General features: G+C 39.0%; 1 protein-coding gene across 22 annotated transcripts in view; it reads right to left on the minus strand.

Moving 5' to 3' along the window:
* Window positions 1–18,659, minus strand: part of Rg (A kinase anchor protein rugose) — a 414,732-nt gene that overhangs the window by 6,142 nt on the left and 389,931 nt on the right. For 13 of the 22 annotated variants that reach the window (XM_072006201.1, XM_072006150.1, XM_072006238.1 and 10 more), the window contains 15 exons: window positions 16,640–16,757; window positions 13,166–13,268; window positions 10,126–10,241; window positions 5,740–5,852; window positions 5,526–5,666; window positions 4,035–4,154; window positions 3,767–3,919; window positions 3,607–3,679; window positions 2,511–2,695; window positions 1,410–1,629; window positions 1,248–1,328; window positions 1,005–1,172; window positions 628–891; window positions 310–506; window positions 10–161 (listed from right to left, as the gene is read on the minus strand). In XM_072006201.1, coding sequence (XP_071862302.1) covers window positions 10–161; window positions 310–506; window positions 628–891; window positions 1,005–1,172; window positions 1,248–1,328; window positions 1,410–1,629; window positions 2,511–2,695; window positions 3,607–3,679; window positions 3,767–3,919; window positions 4,035–4,154; window positions 5,526–5,666; window positions 5,740–5,852; window positions 10,126–10,241; window positions 13,166–13,268; window positions 16,640–16,757 — 2,204 coding nt within the window. The remainder of the gene's footprint in view (window positions 1–9; window positions 162–309; window positions 507–627; window positions 892–1,004; window positions 1,173–1,247; window positions 1,329–1,409; window positions 1,630–2,510; window positions 2,696–3,606; window positions 3,680–3,766; window positions 3,920–4,034; window positions 4,155–5,525; window positions 5,667–5,739; window positions 5,853–10,125; window positions 10,242–13,165; window positions 13,269–16,639; window positions 16,758–18,659) is intronic. The other 9 variants (XM_072006184.1, XM_072006285.1, XM_072006193.1 and 6 more) reach the window with 1 other exon arrangement.

Here is an 18,659-nt window from a genome sequence, read left to right on the forward strand (position 1 = left end):
TATACTTACTTTTGGTCATGCGAAAGTGCTAGAGAACGTACGCTACTTTCACAAGCTGGGAATGCATAGAGAAGAGCTAAATTGAACGTCCTCCACACCTCTACGATTCGTTTATCACCACCTGTCATTAAGTACTCGCCATCTCTACTGAGGAGCAGACACTGAAAGAATGAAAGTTGTTTGTAACATAATAATTAATTTCTTATCGAGCGTAAAAAATACCGGTACTTGTCTCAGCAGCAACATAATTCTATGACGATAAAAGAAGGAATGAAATACTATCGCGTTGTTGAGACTAATATGAATTACCTGAAGATTATCATTATGAGACTCGTGACGAAGTCGTTTTCCATTTATAGTGAAAGCTGCTATATGTCCACGTTCGTAATTTACGACGATGACACCCTCTCGCGACATTGAAATATTTTCAGGCGAAGAAAATCCATTTGGTGCTTCCAATGATCTTAAAAGATCACCGAAAGTTGTGTGCACAAGAACTGGTCCGTCTGTAAATAGTACACAGTTCATTAAATTCTGTTTTCATTATTGAGACTGTTTTATAAACTTATGTCTTGATTAATACATTCAACCTACAATGAAAACTTCAAACATTGGTTAATTACGTACAATAAGATCCAGAAACGACCAAGCCCAGTTCAGCCGAAATGACAACAGCAGTCACTGGTTGCTCGTGTCCCGTAAGGGTTGCTCTAGGTGCTGGTGCTTCACCCTCACCTACAATCGTCTGCGTTCTGGCATTCCAATGCCACAACAAGACCGTGCAATCGGCACTTCCAGATGCTATGTAGCAATCAGAAGTGATATTGCACTCACTACGTGACAAACATGTAACAACTCCATAGTGACCGAACACTATTTGTACGATTTTTGCTGAAAATAGGAATAATTATGTTAGAGAAGATCTCCTGCTTCCTTTTCTCTAAACTGAGGCATTTCGCTTTGTCCGTATTTCAACAAAAATACATATCCACAAGCCTTATTACCAGTTTCAGTAGAAAACACGCGGAAGCTATTATCCCAGAAACCACAGGCAACCAAGAATCTACTATCCACTGTGGTGACGAAGCAGTTACTCCTTATCTTCAACTTCTGACTGAAATTGTCACCCAAGTGACGACGTAACGTGGGATTCGGACTATTTGCTGCTTGAGCTACGAAATTTATTGTAGGAATTTTTATATTACTCTTTCCACGGAATATTTCTTACTGTTCTTCGTTATACTTACACAGAACAGGATCCATAGACAATGGTTGATTAGCAGCTTGTGCTTGTGGAGTATCTGCGTAACTTGGCGATTGCACAGATGCTATAAATTATTTTGCATGTTAATAAATTTTTAAGGATTTTTAAGGATGATAAAATGAGAAATAAAATTAAAATAAAATACCCGCGTAGTTGGTGTTCCATCTGTTGACAGCAAATTGCTGACCAGTAGTGACTGTGACGACGGATGGTAAAGGTAACTGAGGATACGTGTTAGCCGAAATATGACAGATCGGCGAGTTCGATGGGAATTTGATGGTCATACACACATCGTCTGGGATACTCGAAAACATCATCGGCGACTGCAACACGGTTGGCAACGTCTTGTCAAACATCGCGGTACTCTTCTCGTTCGGAACGATTGAACAGAAAGAAAAGCGTGCATTGTACGCTTCTGTAGGTAGATATATATATAGTGACTCGTTGTTGCATGATTCGAGGGTGGCTTGGTTAGAGATGTAGAAGATGCAATTTAGTATTCTGTTAAGTATGTCAGATGTTGCGTTTTTCTAAATTTTATCATACGTTCGGTGCGGCTTTGAAATAATATAAACCTAGTGTAATTTTTAGCTACGGAATTTCTTTAATATTGATCATACAAAATAAATTATAAGGCTTCTTTAAAATAGCAAGTTAATTTCCAATATTGAAAAAGATCATATCTATGGAAATATTCAGATCATAAAAATTGTTCCTTTTCGTTTAAAATTCGTTAATTGATCGTTTGTTTTAGTAGAACGCATGAGGTTAGTCATGATATAATGAAACGAAGCATATTTAAATCACATTAAAGCACAAATGAAAATTACATTAAAATTTTAGATAGTTCCTTGCATAATAATTTCGTTTTAGAACATAGGTACTTCGAAGGGAAAGAGTATGCTTTGACGCTAAGGAAACTACCTAAAAAAAACCACGAAGGTACCGCATGATAAAATTTAAATGATAGATCTAAACTATCAAACTCTAAACTAACTCAATAAATTTATGAATTCTTCTAGAGATTAGTACTACTATTCTAAAACTAACAGAATACTTTTAAGACTTCACATCCTTATTAGAGCCTATTGATTTGTTAGTCTAGTTCCCAGAGATCCTTTGCTCCTTTTTCTAGACAGATTACCTACGATACATTGCACACTCTTCTTACTGCATAGTTCTACGATGCTAAACAATGATTTGACTATCGAGAAGCATGACGTATTATGAAATGAATATTGTTTACCAAATGCATCGCCGAGCTTCTCGGAGGATGCGGTTCCATTAAAAGTTGCGAGGGTGTTTGACCAAAGTTTCGAATTTGATTTTCTATGGCTTCTCTCATAACTGGATCGGTTATCGTATCTAGATCCACGCTACCTTCGTATGTTAAATAGTAGAAAACGTTCGTTGCTCGAACAGCTTCCGGACCTAAAAGAAAATTCGCGGAAAACATTTTTAAGGAAGGCAAATTTTAGTTTCCAATAAAACATTTATAATTCTAACACGAATTAACTTATACAAATTTCCATTTAAATACAAGTTAATTAGCCACCTATAATTGTTGTCGTCACAGTTTTCACAGAGCAAATATTTGTTTATTCTGAAGAAAATTGAGACCATATTATCTCCTCGTGACTCAACACTAAATAAATCTGATGACCGCTTGAAAATACATCTTTCGTGTTCCCGAACCATTAAATTTAATTTTACCACCAAATTCTCGCGTTGCATATCTTTCAAGCCGCTACCGATTGCTCGTGGCCGGTATATCCGGTTGCCTGTACTCTCGTGCAACCAACTGTAAACGTGTTGCGTATTAGGGGTGGCGCGCATTGTCGCGGCCGGCACACGTGCCTAATTGGTTGGGACAAGACCGGGAGGAAGCTAACTAAAAACTAATTCCTTCCATACGCGCGGCGAGCGCCGGCACCCGCTGCCTCCTTGGCGTCAACATCTTCGGGGAAGCGCCGGATATAGAGGCGCCACCGGCAATTACCACCGGTGGAAATCTAATTTGACTCGACCACGCGTGTCCCAACACCCGGTCTAGCCTACTACTCGCACCATTGTACAGATATCGCGTCGATTCCTTCGAAAAATTTACGTGGAAAAATTAATGAGATTTCGTAAGACTTTCTATGGATTCGAATTATCTTTCTTCTTTTCCAATTACTTTGATTTTATAGCTCTTTTCTGATTTGAAGTATTTGTATTTACAGCAAAGTGGATATTGAGGAATATTTTTTGTAAAATTTTACGTTTTGTTGTCTATATTTTCTTTTACATAATTCTTTTAAGAAGGGTAATCAGATTAACATTGTAATATCGATTGGTCTCACCTTTCTGCTTGTAGCCAAATATTAAATCAATCCACTGGTGTAATTGACAGGACACGAATTCTGACTCTAGAGCCTGCAGCAATTAAAGTAATAAAATATAGTTTGCCCGATACGTTTTAAAATATATGCATTTCAATTGAATAGAATTTCTTGAACGTACCATTCGATTGATTCGTATAAATTCTTCCGGGGACGATGCCCACGGAGGTAATTCAACGTCGCCAACTACACTACCATCTTCTTGCCTACCTAAGCGATAGCGATTGCTGTTCACCAACATTTCCGGTAAGAAGAAGAATTCCGGAATTAATTCCTGTTAACGAATAATTTATTGTAATAGACAATAGACTATAAAAATGCATGAATTTACTCCATTTTGTAAAGATATAACTAACGAGCGACTTTAAAAAATGAAACATGGAACAAACCTTGACATCCGAAGTGTCGCGTTGGCAATTCTTCCAAGATAGAGCGATCGAGGAGAACAGCCGATTCGGATGATCGAATTTGCCACCTTGTAGAGCCAAGAACATCGTTGTCATGGGCTCCTGAAATACCAAGTTTTATCGTGATAAATAATTGGACATCCAAATTCTTCGTACGTCCAAAATTGAAATTCTTTTGGCATTCGATAATTGATTGAAGTCGCATGATTTTTTCTTCCTTCTGATATTGTGCGTTAATTTTGATCATTTTATCGGAACAACGTCACTTTTTAAAATCCTCCATCGTCTAATGAATAAGCATCGAATTTTCTAAAAGTTTTAGAGCCACGTATTCTCCCACGACCACTAGCAAAAAGTCCTTAAACCATCATGCGGGAAGACCACTGAAACGCTACTTTGTTATATGGTTTCGCGCTTAAAGTCCTATCCGTCGTTCATTTCACTGACAGGCTGATGAATGTTAACAGAGGACCCCCTGTGATCGGTGAGAGTTTCACGCGTAGGCGTCGAAGATACAGCCGTGATTTACAGCCCTGTCGGCGAACGAGATTTTCGACAAGATGTGCCTGGAACGTTTACAATGATCCAAGAAACGAGCAGTTTGAGACTGGAACTATCTCGCCGCACCACAGGTCGATCGCGACCAGGGCGTCGAGGGTGCTCATGGAAACGGGCCCAAAGAGACAAGAAGCGGTGCAGTTATAAAGCAATAAATTGTTTACGATGCAGTATATCCTTACAAGGAACACCAGGGCGTCTCGCCAGTGAAACAACAGTAAAACCGCTTATTGACGATTTGTATGTAAATGCGTGGAAATTATGCTTGCTCGTTCGAGCTTCACCATTTACATGAGATTCAATCGCTATCGAACGTGTCGCGCGCGTGTATGCGCAATAACTATCATTGAACGTGCAATGGATTATACTAGAAGCAGCGATAAACCGAGTCATGAACGTAAATGCTATTTTTTTCTTGTCTTCATTTTCTCACCACTTACTCGGCACGCTAATAATCATGAAATTAATGTATCTAATCGATGAAGTAATAAAAATTATAGCGATAAGCGGTGAGAGGTGTACTTTTACGCGTATCCTTGAAATGGAAGAAGAGGGAGAATCCGAGGAAATGCAGCAGAAAAGAAATGCACATATTTAACGGGAAGGCGAGCTTCGTTGCCTCTAGAGCGTTCCGACGCCTCCAAATTAGTGTGTAGATACATACTACTGAATGTGACAAAATTTATGGCTCGAGGTGGACAGGTTTCTAAAATAGTCAGCTGGAAAATCGACGATTTCGTCCAGATATTCCGCGTTGCTTTAGAAGCATTCGTTGATAAATTGGGAATACATTGCGTAAGATTGAACTCTATTTACAAAATATTGAATTAAGGAAGCATTTTATTTAGACGAGTGGTAAACTCATGATAAATAGAATTTTCTTAGTCGTATTAAAAATAGGTATTAAACACTTACCACACGTATCATCCAGTTCAAAACAAAAGCAGCTGTGGAGTAATGTGTGCCATAGTGGAACGGCGGTATACTGTCATGCTCCCAACTTTGAAAGCGTTCCTCGAAGTAAGCCCTTCTACTTGGGTTTAACGCTCCGATTGGCTGAACAGATATAGCAAAATTTAAGCATCACACGAAGTATCATTTATATACGTAATATATACGTATTTTATACCTTTGATAAATCACGATAGTTGCTAGGCAGACTGAGATCGAGTTCTTTCGTCTCGTAATTAGTCAACACCCAAGGGAACACAGGATACTGGTTCAGATCGTTGTAAGTTCGACCTAAAATATAACTTACACTTAATCTATCGCCATAAGATTTCACACGCGATTCGTTTATTTCTATAAAAATTATTAAATATATATTTCTGTTCATTCGTTTAATTAGATGGCTTAACATTTAAAATATTTCTTCCTTTAGCCTATCACAATATCTAATGAAAAGCTATAAAAAACTCGAAGGTCGGAGGAATGACTTAAATATCATTTACGATGTATCTATGTATGGAACTCGTCCCATATACCAAAAATTCTCGTTTAAACGAGGCCAAAAATAAATAAGCTATCATTGGTGTATTCCTTTTAATGCCTTATAATCACCGGCCTAATTTTTTGTTGCGCTCAGCCGCGGTCACTCTTCTTTCGTGCGCCACCCTCGCACTAGAACGAATGACAAAAAGAGGAAGAGAGAGAGAATGGATGCATACTCGCAGGCCCTCTAATTCTATTTTTACGAAATGCATGCCACAGTTCCGTAGGGTGCGAGGTGCTCCGTTTAGTAAGCGCATAACTCAGAGCGTGACGGCTAATCGTTCCTGAAATTGTCACTTCTGGAGGTCTCACTCTTCCACCCCCGGAATCCCATTCCAAGATGCATTAGTGACGGCAGCGCGGCTGCAAGAGAACCTGACTTCGTCTAATCTCCTCCCCTGTTGCTAATTAAAACCCGTCAGCAAGTTTGTCAGGCGAAGCCTATCCTCCTACCCTCTTAGACCTTCGCGTCGGATCGTTTACGCGAGCGTTTAATTCGTACTTCTTATTTCGTTCTGCTTGATCTTGCCGATCCGTCGACAGCTCTTGAGCAGAGTATGTCTTTTTCAACGAATAGCGAGACATTCTTTTTATTATTTTCCTTTGTTTCTCAACTCTTTTTTTATCATTTGATGTATGCGTGTTTATGTCAAAGTGAAATCATAGTCAGATAGATAACAATATGGTGTTAATGACGGAATGAAAACACAGGGAATAATTTATAGGGGATACGAGGACGAAAATTACAAACTTTCGCGAATCTTCAACATGCCGATTCGGGTTCGAGATACATCTAATTCTAACGTTATTAGCGAATTTTGCTATCTCAATTATTCTCTTTCCCATTTTTCTAATCGAAGAATACTATATTTTTTCAATGAACATCGACCAAAGGAAACCTAATTCCAATATATTAAAGGAAAAGTTACTATCTATAAGTAATAATCACGAAATCTCTGAAGAATCCGCTGATTCTTCTCTAAGAACTCCATGAAGTACTCAATTCGGCTTGGAACAAAAGCAACAGGAGAGAAGCGAAAAGAGAGGAAAGGAAAGACTCGGCGGCAAGAGTCGGCAAGTGTGTGCACAAGACCCGACCACAATGCATCGTAAATCGTGACGCTGCACGACCGCCGGTCGGACGTAAATAATAGTAAGGCCGCGTTATGCATCAAAGTGATTATTAATGGTAGCGTCGCGGTGAGTGAGCGCTCTCAGAACGCTTCCCGACACTGGAATGTCCGCGACACGCGCGTTCCCTCTCGCCTTCGCCTCCCTTTGCCCTTTACTTTTTACCTAACTCCACCTCCACCACCCTCGTCCCTCGCAGAACAACGTTATAATAAGTGCTAGCCGCGACGAGAGGCTCGTTTTTAACTCGCCACTTGCCGAGATTTAAAGGGACACAGGTCTACGTAGAAAAATTGGCAGGAAGTCCTGCGAAATGGTTTCAACTCGACGACTGTTCGCCTCGTTACGCTGCTTGTCTCTCATTTGCTTGGAGAATATTTTTTGAGAAACTATTTAAAGCGATTGTTAATTAAATATTGATGTCGTATTTTTTGCAAGCAAGAAAGTTGATGTTGGTCTTTAACGTTGTGACTATCGGTGACAGTGTTTTGGTTTCGATCAAATTAAATTAAATAAATTATCGATCAAACATCCTCGTGTATCTGCTTTTCTAAGTCCGATAACGTACTGTTATTAAGAACACACAATTACTTGTAGTCCGATCACAATGACTATAATACTAGATATATTGAGATCATTCAAAGAAAAGTTTTTCACTTAAGAACGGCTCGTCGATTAAAACGAGATAAGCATGGTGATATAGAGTGGTACAAACGGAAAGTACAATTCACAGGAAACCTGAAACCCAGTATAAGCATTCCACCGTGAACACTCCTTACTTAAGTACTTTCAATGCAAAATTTGAGCGATACAATCCGTAAGTACCTATTGTTCGATCGCAAACACTACAAGTACAGAGCCAAGCTAAGCGACAAGTATGATATAGTCTATACTAGAAATTCCGTTTTATTTTGTCCAGACTGTATTATTTATCTAGATGTTTGTATATATCTTAGCATATGTAATCATATATATTTCTGCTTGCTGTATATCCGTATTTAAAAATCTTCACGATAATTCCAGCAGAAATCACATTCACGTTATCCAACGCTCTTATTAACTCTCCCTTTCCAGACACACATATACTCGTACGATTAAAAAGAAGTTCAAAACATTTTCAAGCAAACAATTAATTAAAGAAATTCTCCCCGGCGAACATCAACAGGAAGAACGCCAATGGACCGGTGGCGGTGTAGCCGGCGGTGTGTACACCCACGCGAACCAGCTTGCATCGGGACATGCAGCCTATCATATTTACATCGGCCCTACTATCATTAATTTTTAATAAACCGATGCGAACAAAAGCAAATAAAAAACAGGAATGGATCGTATGCGGGAGCCTGGCCGCAGGACCGGTTCGTTTTCGCAACGTGTTCTCCCGCCGGGCTTTGCCCAATTGCATTGCGCTCGCGATCGCGCGCGCCCTCCTCCTCCTCTTCACCCCTCTTTACCCTGTTGGACTATTTATTCGCGCAATTAATATATAACGCTCGTAAATACACGGTCACCCTCCGGCGTCTAGCGGCGTTTCTCTTCGATGTACAAATAATTACGCGTCCACGATGATCCTCGTCATTAGACGGCTGATTCCAGCGCGCGTGCGCGTGGGCAGCCGTAAAATCTACGTTTACATAATTCGCGATTGCATGTGCTATCACTTTCTTTACGATCAGTTTTCACGCAAGTAGATAAGATTGGGACTCGAGTTTTGTATAATTAAAACTTTATGGATCGAAGTTTTTGCAAATTTAGAAATATAGGGATTTGGAAATCCATCGATAGTATTTGATATACCAGAACTTATTTTATAGCGGATATGCTTATGGAAATTTGGAAATAAAACAATTTGGAAATTTGTTAGTAGTAGATTATCGTTATCATTATGGGTTTGGAAGAAATATTCTGCCATCGAGACTTTCCAAACGCTCGAATCCTTTGAATCCTATCTTCCTCTTTATGATCGCTAAAAATAGAAAAAAATTCTAATTTCTAATTATAAACATCTTTCCTCCCGTGAATACATTATCTTCGGATGATTCCACTATCGAACGTCACGTTATTAAGCTTTCCTATTACTTCATCAGACACCACGCTACGTTTCTCGTGACAAGTACGCTGCGGATGTTTGCTACTCGTCGAGACGGTTGATCAATGTGATTCAGTAAAAAAGGTAAAGGGACCAACGTCTCGAGTTTCGTGATTTAGATTACGACGCGAGCGCACAAAAGGGGCAGCCGATATTAAGCCGACGGAGAAACAAAGGCGCGGCTTCCACTCTACGTAGGGAAGCGGAGAACACCGGTCCCTCGGGAGAGGATTACCAGGGCCCACGAGCCGGGGATTACTCGTATGGGGTGGTTAACGGAACACGGAGCTGATTGAGAACATCCCTAATACACCGCGACAGATTCCATCCGGCCGTGTGCAGCCATAGACTCTCCATCTTTTTCCAACTCATACTCTACTATGATTTCTCTTGTTCCATCTCATCTGAACCGTGGCGACGTGATCGAACAACTATCGACCATCCGCAGACGTCGCATTTTCTTTCCGCAACCCGTAAGCCGATATGATTTTTTAGCCGTTGAACAACTCCCCTTTTATCACGGTTATTGTATTGGTTTTGCCTGGTGAAGTGCTTAGAGGGTTTCGTTCATACCGTTTTTTGATGTACATTTAATATCAAATGAGATATCACATGTGTAGACGGCTACTTTTAGGTTTTGTTTTCCCTTTTTTTTTTTTTTTTCTATGATTGGATTCCATATCTCTTTTTATGAAGATTTTTACGATTATAATCGATTTCCATACTTGCGAAACCAATCAGTGTAACTTTATAATATTTGAGCGAACAGAAGCTGAAAAATGAAGTTTCGTATAAATTTCTACTTACCAGCAATGGTATTCAAAAACATGAGATACTCAAAGTTGGATATTTCTCTTCGCTGCCACTTTTGCGTCATATTAGAGCTCCTCATTAGTTGTCGAGGTGACATCATCGACGCTCTCCTGCAAAAATAGGACAAATTCTAAATATTCTTGTCAGAAAACTCATCGATCAAAATGTCGAATATGATACGTTCGTAAGATTAATATCATTAATAATAAGTTCGTATTGAGAGAAGGTATTATCGATGACATAGATTACTATTATCCTGGAATTGATTATCCTTTATCCATCGTTGCAAATGATGTCAAAACCGGTGTAACAACTTATTCACGATTGTAGCTTTTGATACATACTATGTTACGTACGATAGATGAATTAATACCTGTCTAACTAAATTTACACTATCATTGATCCATCGAAACTGCAACTGTACGATTGCTATCGGTTAATACGACTTTATGAAAAGTTATCTACGTGGACTTATACCTAGGTGTGTTGTTATGCGAGATTGACTTAACGATAAATTTATTTCAAATCAGTACTGAGAAATTGATAATGAATTCTTCTGAATAGGTTATTGCCGTGATAGATATAATCTTTTCATATTGTTTACATAATAAATTAATGGTCCACCGTGTATATACGCATTTGGAAAAGAATTAGTTTCATCTAAGATTGGTTTTCTTTAGATATCAATATTTCTAACAATTTTGCTTCTATTGTAGCATCATAACATCATTCGTATTTTCTCAGTTTGCACGAATTTATCTTTTAATTCTCTTACTTTTCTGTCTTTTACTTTATTTTCCTACCTCTTACAATCTCCAGCAATTCAAACAGCAAAAGAACGAAGCAATTGAATAATGAAACCTTCTAACTAAAACTGAGCTGTCGATTAATTCTGAAGAGGCTCTATCCAAGGACATAGATCGATATATCTGTATGAAGGAAACCTTATACGTATATATCTACCTTAATCTGATTTTTATTTTTATCCATATCATTATTTATTATTCATTACTTATAGATGGTTGTAAATCATCGTGAACGAAGAAGCATTTAATGCGAAAGATAGCATAGAATAGCGAAGAATAGCAAAATGGGCATAAAAGTAAATTGAAGATCATTGAACATAATTGTGCGAGGAAAGAGTTTCACAAGGCAATTATCTGCAAGAACAGTCGGTCTCGTTTCCTGAAGATACAGTTTGGTGTTGTATATTAATGCTATAAAATTCAGCGAGTGCGTTTTACGAACGCGAGTATCGCTGATTTAGGATTTATACGAGAGACTTTAATAGACGGTACGCGGTGGACGACATTAAAGGAGAGAAGCATCCGACTGCAGCCGGATGTATAAATTCTGGCGTTGCGTGCATTAATAACAAATCTTGCGGAACTATGAAAATTTTCCATCCAATGTGAAGTAATAAAGTCGAGTCGTTTCAGGAAACATCAGAGATGTAAGGCGATGATTATTTCACAAAGAGAAACAAACCGATCGTATTTTCGAACTAAAGTCTGATGAGTCACATAGGTTCAATTCTGAAAAATTCCAATTTGGGAAGATCGAAATTCTTAAACTAAATTTAAATATATCTAATTTGCAGAGAGTAGAATTGTCTCGGCTGGAACTGACTTGTCTCTATTAGCTTTCGATTTTATAGTTTTAGAATCTTTTGATTAAGAAATGTATCAATTAACGGGTGAACGTGTTTATAGATGTTTTTGAATTCAGAATTAAGAAACGCAGATATCTATTCCAAATGCACGAATGTCTAATCCTGAATGAAAAAGTCATTTTTTACAGAAACAAAATTCCTGATACCAAGAAGAATCGTCAATCATTGCCAATTATCTTATCAACTCATATTAAAGGCAATACAGCTCTTCGATACGAAAGCGGATTTATTTTTCCCGCGACGCGAGCGTGCTACAGAGCGTCACGACGCGGATGCACGTCTTATATACCGGCGGATTATTTTTGTTGGCCAGGAATCTCTCTTGGATCAGACGTCCGACTCGGCCTCCGTATATTTATGGCCGGCGTATCCTTCTCGTCGGTTCTCTTTCTTTCTCCTTCTCTCGGTCCCGTGTATAAGAGAGCTTTAATGGATGGATCGAAACGCGGATACGCGAACCTCTGTTCTCGCCGCCTGTCCTCGTCCAAGCTGCAGGAGTATTGGTATCGAGAGAGGATCCTTGTCCCGAAGCTGGACCGCGATGAAAGCGCAAGGATCTTCGCAACCGTTTCGACGAATCGACCTGTCTCTCGTTTCTCCATATTAATTCGTTGTTTGAAGTGACCATTATAATACAGTACAACTGCGTTTATTGCAATAAAATCTTAGTTAATGTCTGATTAGTTGAACTGGATCTACTTATCCAAACGTGAAGTGGTATCATTCGGAGGAAAAATCATGGACAGTACGAGGAGTCAATCAGGTTGTATTGTACGAATGGCAGTTACACAAAGTGTCGTAGAAGAGGACACACATAATGCGCGTCCCCTGTTTTATTCTTTTCTTCCGACTGAATTTTACATGTAGGATAATTTGCTAAAAATACCTAAAATAACTGCTCGTTTCCCAACGAGTTCAGATAAATTAGTTTCCACATCCCGTAATTGTCCTTCTTTTATCTCAAAAACGCTCACGTTTAATTCCTACATCAGCTGTAACAACCGCGAATCCTAACAATAAGATAACTTCTACGAGAAAACAAAGACGACTCTTCCAATCGTTTAATCGTTCGAAATAAATCAACAAAACTATCGACACGGCGATCAGGACATCGGTACGAGCGACATCTAGTCTTGGAAGTATGTATTTCTCAATATAATTTCAACATCGAACTCTATCGTTTCGATTCATCTTAACGTTCGGGTTCGAACAAGAAAGGGCCGAAGATCCGGAGCCGATCGCGAGCGGAATCCCACAGAAGGGGACAAAGAAAAGAGAGGAGGAATGCGACGAGCGTGTTCCTCGAGGCCTCTAGATCCCTCGGATTCAGATTGCGACGAAAGGGATTCGGTGGTTCCTTACCTAGTCTGCGGAATCCCGTATTTGATGCCCACGCCGACTCGCGGTAGCGCCTTGATCACCTTTTTCACCGTCGTCTGGTCCGGGAACGCGAACAGGATCGAGGCTGTGGACAAAAAGGCGTTAAAGTGCGGATTATAAGCGAAGCCAATCCAGCAGACAGGCCGTGTGTCAATCATTCGAGGAAGGATGGCAGGCGAGGATGCGTTTCTTACTCGCATTGCCTTGGCGGTCGGTTCTTCTGCCAGGAAGGTACCTCATGCGGAATTGTCTCGAGTGTTACTGGCCTCTAGGAATTAGGCTAGGATGATGCATGGTCTGGTTCGGGAGAGAAATAAAGTGATAATTTTTGGAAGGTGCGTGGAGGTAAGGGTGAATGTTGAACGAGGAACGCAAGGATTGCAAACAGATTGAAATTGAAAAGGAATATTTGAAAGAGAAGGAATCGTGGAACTTTGTATTTTAAATTTAAGGATTTAGATACTGTAAGATGAATGTAGAAGGAGCTTGTACTCGTCTGCCGATTAATTGGATTTTAATTTTAAATATTTCTGTTCTACATACCAAATATGAAGATCAAAGGGGCGAAGTGTAAAATTCGTGTCTATTATGCATACATATTGTTCATATGTTTCGTTAATTAATTGTTTCTTATTTTCGTTTAGCTATAACGCATACAGAAAGCTGTGTAAATTTTGAAGTTCCTCGTAATTCGGTAATTTTCTTCCGAGCAAACAAAAATTCTTTGTAAGTAATAGAAATATTAAAATTACTAACAGCGTAAATTGTTTCCTGTTTCATGCAATAATATCATTGTTCCATTATACTATAAATTACTACGAGAAGTTTAGATACATATTTCTACTAAACCGAAGGAAATGATTCATCGAAATGTACCTCGTGCTTGGACACGCATGGTAAAGGCATTTAGAACGTAGTTGGTTAAACGTGGAAATATGAAAAGGGAGTATACGATGGACTTAATTTCACGGCTTTAATAGCATCGCTGAAGCAGTCTCGTGAGTTCAAAGAGTAGCGTGCAAAGAGACAGTTACCATAAATACTTGCCGGTAATTTATGTAACTTCGAATACAGGGTTGGAATATACGAGTCGGTCTTAATCAACGAAGAAGGATAGTAAAAGGCACGATCACAGAGAGACGCGGGAATCAAAAAATTTCCTGACCTCGTTATGAATAGCGAACCATATTGAATATATCTTATAGCATACGCCTTTTCTGTGAAAAACATGAAAACATTGAATAGGGCAAAACTTATTTGATAATTGTTATCCAGAATACACGTTGTATGAAAGATTTATGCCTTGAGAAGTTGAACGTGTTGAAAGTTGACTAATAGTAGGTCATGATTTTAGATAAAATAATTTTCAGTTGGAGAAAAAAACAATCTGTGAATTGAGTAACTCATTTTGTAAATCCTGGAAGAGATGAATGTATTCTTCTGTCGATTTGATATTTTTCTATGATTAAATCTTAAAACATACAAAATAATATCCATATTCTATATATTTACTGTTATTCATCGTATTTATCGTATAAAGAATATAATAAATAACTTCACAATTCCTGAAAACACTTATCTAATTATCAAATCTACTGAACACGTCATGATAAATCAAGCAATTGAAAAATTGGCTTTAAACCTGTATTCAATATCAAAAACCGCAAACACTTCCTACCTAAGGAAACCGCAAGATAATATTTCCCCAATCATTTTGTCCAGATTAGAACTTTTAAATATCCGTAAAAATTCCACGAAATTATTCTACCATAACGTAACTCGCTCGTATCTCCTTTCTAATTGTCCAAAGATTTATCACAAAACGATAAATATGATCCAACCACGCATCGGTTAACGAGAACGCCAATGTATGCGTGTCCGTTTCTACTAATTTTTATAACGAACGATGAACACGCGCAGATGACATTCCGCCGGTTCATCGAAAGTCTGGGGGATATCAGATTAGAATCGAGGAACGTCCAAACGTGAAATTTATCTGCGGCCAAGAGAGAAATAATCAGCGGGATTGCGGGTCCAACGGAGCTCGCAGGTATACCGGTAATTCCTACGGCGCGTTTGTTCGAAATGCGCGCACCACCGACGAACCGACGTTCGAAGGAACGACAACTATATTTCAAGTGAAACGCTACGTATCCCGATGCTTCGTCGTCCTCTAGGAATGTTTTAACACCTCCTTACGAAACAGAGATAACGAAGGCTCTGCTTATTTCTCCTATTTGATTCTGTCGTAATTTTTCCTTCTTTTCTGTTAGGCTCTTCGAGGACGAAAGGTTTTCTCTTTGTACGTGTGTCGCGAGAAAGGGATGGCTAGAAGATGTTAATGATCGAATAAGAGAAAATTATTACCAGTGAGAATGTGTAGATATTGTGAATTGAAATTAGAGAAGTATTATTATAAATGCGTGGAATGTGAAATAACGAGTGTATCGAAGATTATCATTGTGAAAATATCGATACGTAATATTTATCTACACTTGTAGAAAGTGTGATAAACGAACTTGAAGAAGGTGGATTTTATGACATTTCCTATGCAATAGCAATAATTAGGAATAATTATTAAAATACTTAGGTGTAAGGACAGAACTAAATCGTTCGAGTACATTTGATGTAAAACTGTGATATTCATGGTGTACGCCGCAGTCCTATAATTGAAGAAATTAATTAATTAAGTAAGAAAGATAGTCGGAAGTTTAGAATCTGATCGAGGTCCACTTGCGATTAACGATATAAACGAAGAATAATAATCATAATGAACAATCATAATATTAATTAATACAAGTGCAATTACTGCATTTGATACATGTTAATGCTGCTTTTGCGTAATATTCATAAAATATGTAAATTGTTCGTTATATTCCTAATACTAATTAATACGTTCATACTGTTTCAATTATTAAGAATATCAAAGTTTGTATGGTTTTAATATCTCATATTCAACTTATGTATATTGATTAGGATCTTCGACCGTAATGTGCGTATTTAGAAAAGTCTGGTTATTTTCGAAGTGTTCGACTGTTATTTCGAACCTAACATACCGAAAATTATCGCGAATTTTCTAACTAATTTTAAACATCTTTAAATTTACACAGCTTCCTCGGAATTTCGCATCTCTGTAGCCACGAAACTAAACCGAATGTATTCAAATGTTATGCATATTTAAAAGCAAGAAAGGCGCAGCAGGTGTAGCTGGAATTGGTTGATAAATCGGCATCGAAAAAACAGATACCGTAATGCGGGCCAAGATATTTATTGCGTAAAAAGTAAACGGGGGTGCACACCTCGCGGCGAGCTCGAGATTCCGTTTCCATTTTGCCGGATTAGATCACACCGTGTGAAATAACGCAGGCGACCGAGCAAGAAACGGAATGCGCGTCCTTTCGAAAAGGGCCCGCCGCCCCCTTTGAAAACGAACGATACGAATCAAGCACGACTTACTTCGGCTGGCCAAGAAGATCTCGATGGCGACGTTCTGGAGCAGATATCGGCGCGAGAATATCGCACGCACCTCCGAGAAGTACCATTTTCCGTGCAAATGGTCGCAGTACTTGAGCACCTGAAACGAGAAACGAAATTAAGAAATATTTTTCTTTGTATGTAATATTGTATTAATTATAAGGAGAATTAATTATAAGGTTATTAGCGGCATTATAGGAGAATATAAAACCTCGTTTATTAAAACTATAACCAAACATAATTTCAACTAAAAAATTATTAAATAAACGTGCAAAATTCATCTAAATATCATTTTCTCTCAAACGATTCAAATAAAACTTCGCGTAATTCATGATTATTTATCGCGATAAAAATACTTTAATACGACTTCGAATGTCCTCATTAAATCTGTAAACCTTGTTAAGAAAGTGAAAGTGAAGAAGTAATTAATAATTTCTAATATATCCACGTTGCAATTTATGGAAATAATAACATTCAGGTTCACATTTCAACGTCTATCTTGCACAAAAAATTCTTGCTTTAGGAAATCATCCTTCGTGGAATCACCTCAACCGCGAATCCGGAATAGCGATTCAAATAAATTATGTTTTTCTGCAATTTGCCTTCCGTACTCTTAAGAAAATAATGTTCAAAATCTCACGGTTCTATCGTTTACGGTATATACGAGTAAAAAATTACAAGAATATTATCGTTGATCTTCACAGATTTCCTTTATAAATAGTAATATTCGTTCAAAGGGTGAATTTATAACCTCCTTCGCCAATCAAAGATCAACAAAATCGCAGTTCGTTCCTATGCAAACATTTCATCCCTATGCAAAACTTACCCCAAACTTCTTACGAAATCCTTCTCCAAAAACCAGGAAAATTATTTAAAACCATGACCTCGTTCAAAACCACCGACGTCCACCCCCAAAAAGTTGTAAGCCTAAACGTACCTACTCCACTGCGCGAAGGTGGAAAGAGGTTCTTTGGAAGGAATGCGGTTCTGATTCCTTGTTTTTTACAGAATCGTAAAGATAAACGCGCGTATTGGTCGAACGTGTGACATGTACGAGCAGAACAACGTAACGTCGCGTGACGTTAAGCGACAGAGAACACAATTTCCCTTGCCCCTGTGCCGATCCGCGAGGCTGCTTTCTTCCGTCTCCGTGTTAACGTACTCACAGACAGAAATTTTTCAAACGAACCCGAAAGCTATCTAAGCCTCGATCCATAACCACCACCCGGATGGAATGATCGGATTCATATCGAAAGAGGGACAAAAGTCGGGGTGGCGATCGCATGGCTGACCGTAAGTATGCAAGCTGTATTCAGTGAAGTGTGATGTGATATAGTGAGACCGGTGCCGGTCGCAAGATGGCCGTCATGGTAGGAGGAGCCTCCTGCTGAGCCGGGAATCGATCCCAGGACTTCGCGGACTTGCGCTCTCGAACGAGTCGTGAACAACTCGTGGGCGAAAAAGGGGGAGGGTAGAAAAAGGACGAGGCTGACGGCGGCGGGTCCGTACGAGGACGGAGAGGAAGCAATTTACCGGGACGCGGCTAACAGGCCTTTCAATTTTTCCCGCTTAACGAGCGCCGCCGTCGCGATGTCCTCGTGCGCGCCAAATGAAATTATCCTCGATATAACGCGGAATGAGCGCGGTCAACCCGTGTCCCCAACATCGAGATCGTATCTGTTTGATGATTCGACGCTCGTCGAATTTCTTGTTCTTCGGTGGTATAACGAGAACTTGACCGAGCGATGGGTGTTACCAAGCAGTCATTGAAATTAATGCCACGACTGGATAGCTTGGTAGTTGGACAAGAGTGGGAAAAGTTATTTGATGGCCGACGATTTTGATGTGTTTTGTACTCCCTGGGGTGCTTCATCTGCGATGCCAGAAGAGTATAGCTATTAAAAGCAAAGTTCCATTAGATGGAATGTAGGAGATATTTGTTGAGTTACTAAGAAAGAATCGTTGGTACAGAAGCATGAAATTAGGGAGGAGTTAAAGTACT

The sequence above is a fragment of the Bombus fervidus genome, chromosome 1, assembly GCF_041682495.2.
Source record: "Bombus fervidus isolate BK054 chromosome 1, iyBomFerv1, whole genome shotgun sequence".
Lineage (NCBI taxonomy): Eukaryota > Metazoa > Arthropoda > Insecta > Hymenoptera > Apidae > Bombus > Bombus fervidus.